Source organism: Chaetura pelagica, unplaced genomic scaffold (genome assembly GCF_000747805.2).
Source record: "Chaetura pelagica isolate M959 unplaced genomic scaffold, ChaPel_1.0 scaffold11, whole genome shotgun sequence".
NCBI classification, from domain to species: Eukaryota; Metazoa; Chordata; class Aves; order Apodiformes; family Apodidae; genus Chaetura; species Chaetura pelagica.
In genome coordinates this window covers 9,788,002-9,789,632 of record NW_009952694.1, presented here as the reverse complement: position 1 = coordinate 9,789,632, position 1,631 = coordinate 9,788,002, and the positions used below count along the sequence as shown (strand labels likewise).

The 1,631-nt window shown below is 45.1% G+C and overlaps 1 protein-coding gene across 1 annotated transcript; it reads left to right on the top strand.

The window, feature by feature from the left end:
* Positions 1-6: 6 nt before the first annotated feature.
* LOC104385516 (HIV Tat-specific factor 1 homolog) lies at positions 7-1,343 on the top strand (the record flags this gene model as incomplete). The annotated part of the gene is given in 3 exon segments (XM_009993982.1): positions 7-761; positions 764-819; positions 822-1,343. Coding segments are annotated over 3 exon segments (1,333 nt in total), but the record flags the coding sequence as incomplete, so codon positions are not given.
* Between the last annotated feature and the right edge of the window lie 288 nt (positions 1,344-1,631).

The following is a 1,631-nucleotide window of genomic DNA, read 5'->3' as shown; positions in this document are numbered from 1 at the left end:
GAGTAGCGCGGACGGGAACAAGGAATTCTACCGGCAGCTGCAGCAGCAGAGTGAGGCCCAGCCCGGCCCAGGCGACCCCGACCCCTTCACCTACGTGGACCCGGCTGACGGAGCCGCCTACGAGTGGGACTGGGAGAAGAAGGCCTGGTTCCCCAAGATAACAGAGGATTTCCTGGCAACATATCATGCCAGCTACGGCTTCCACACAGATGATGCAGACAGTTCCTCTGCTGCAGGCACAGCAACTGAAATTAAGCAGCCTGTAAGTTCCAATGCAGCAGGAGCACACCCAGCAGCAGATGAGAAAGGACCACAAAAACCAGATCCCAAACAAAAAGCAGAAAAACAGAAGATTGAGCCAGGTTGGTTTCATGTTGAAGACGACAGAAACACAAATGTTTATGTGACTGGTTTGCCTCCAGACATTACGAAAGATGAATTTGTCCAAGTTATGTCAAAGTGTGGTATCATTATGCAAGATCCACAGACAGAAGAACACAAAATCAAACTGTACAAAGATAAGGAAGGAAATCTGAAAGGAGATGGGCTCTGTTGCTATCTAAAGAGAGAATCGGTTCAACTTGCTTTGAGCCTTCTGGATGAGGCAGAAATTCGAGGCTATAAACTGCATGTTGAAGTTGCAAAGTTTCAACTGAAGGGGGAGTATGATGCCAGCAAGAAGAAGAAGAAATGTAAAGACTACAAGAAGAAATTTTCTGAGCAGCAGAAACAGCTGGATTGGAGGCCTGAGAAGAAAGATGGGAAACTCGAATGCGACACGAACGCATTATTATTATCAGGAATATGTTTCACCCAAAGCAAAGGACTTTGAGGAGGATCCCTTGGTGCTCAATGAGATCAGAGAAGATCTGCAGACAGAGTGTGAGAAGTTTGGTCAAGTAAAGAAGGTTCTTATATTTGATCGACACCCTGATGGCATGGCTTCGGTGTCATTTAAAGAAGCAACAGAGGCTGATGTCTGCAAGCTGACTCTGAATGTAAGGTGGTTTGGTGGACGTCAGCTCAGTGCTGAAACCTGGGATGGTGTAACGGATTATCAGGTGGGGGAGACTGCAAGAGAAAGGGAAGAAAGGCTGAAGGTGTGGGGATCGTTTCTAGAGGATCCTGATGGAAAGGAGCAGCAACCTGCATCTGATTCAGATTCAGCAGCAAGCAGTGTCAAACTGCCTGAAAGCAGGAAACCCTCACAGGTTAATGACACATCTAAGGAGGATGGAAATGAGGCCAATGAGAGGGAGAATAATGGTGAGGGCATTAATGAAGATGGTGCTCCATCCACAGACAGCAGCCTTGCAGGCAGTGATGGTGAAGCTGACACATAACATCATTCATGCTGTAGGAAAGCATGGAGTTTAGGGTGATGTTTGAGTTGATCCCTTCTTTTTGGATGACTGCAAACTGTTCATAGGAATATATGCATATTAGAATGTCATCAACTGTGTGCTTTGAAGTTTTCATTAAAAGCAGTACTTAATGATGTTCTAAAAGTTTGTATTAATTGGCTGTTCAGGTAAAGTTACTCAATTTGCCAAGAATGCAGTAAAACTCATCAGGCTTCTTTTGTTCTAACTATGCTTGTCAGTGTTTCATTATGTAAGTGTGAAGTATGT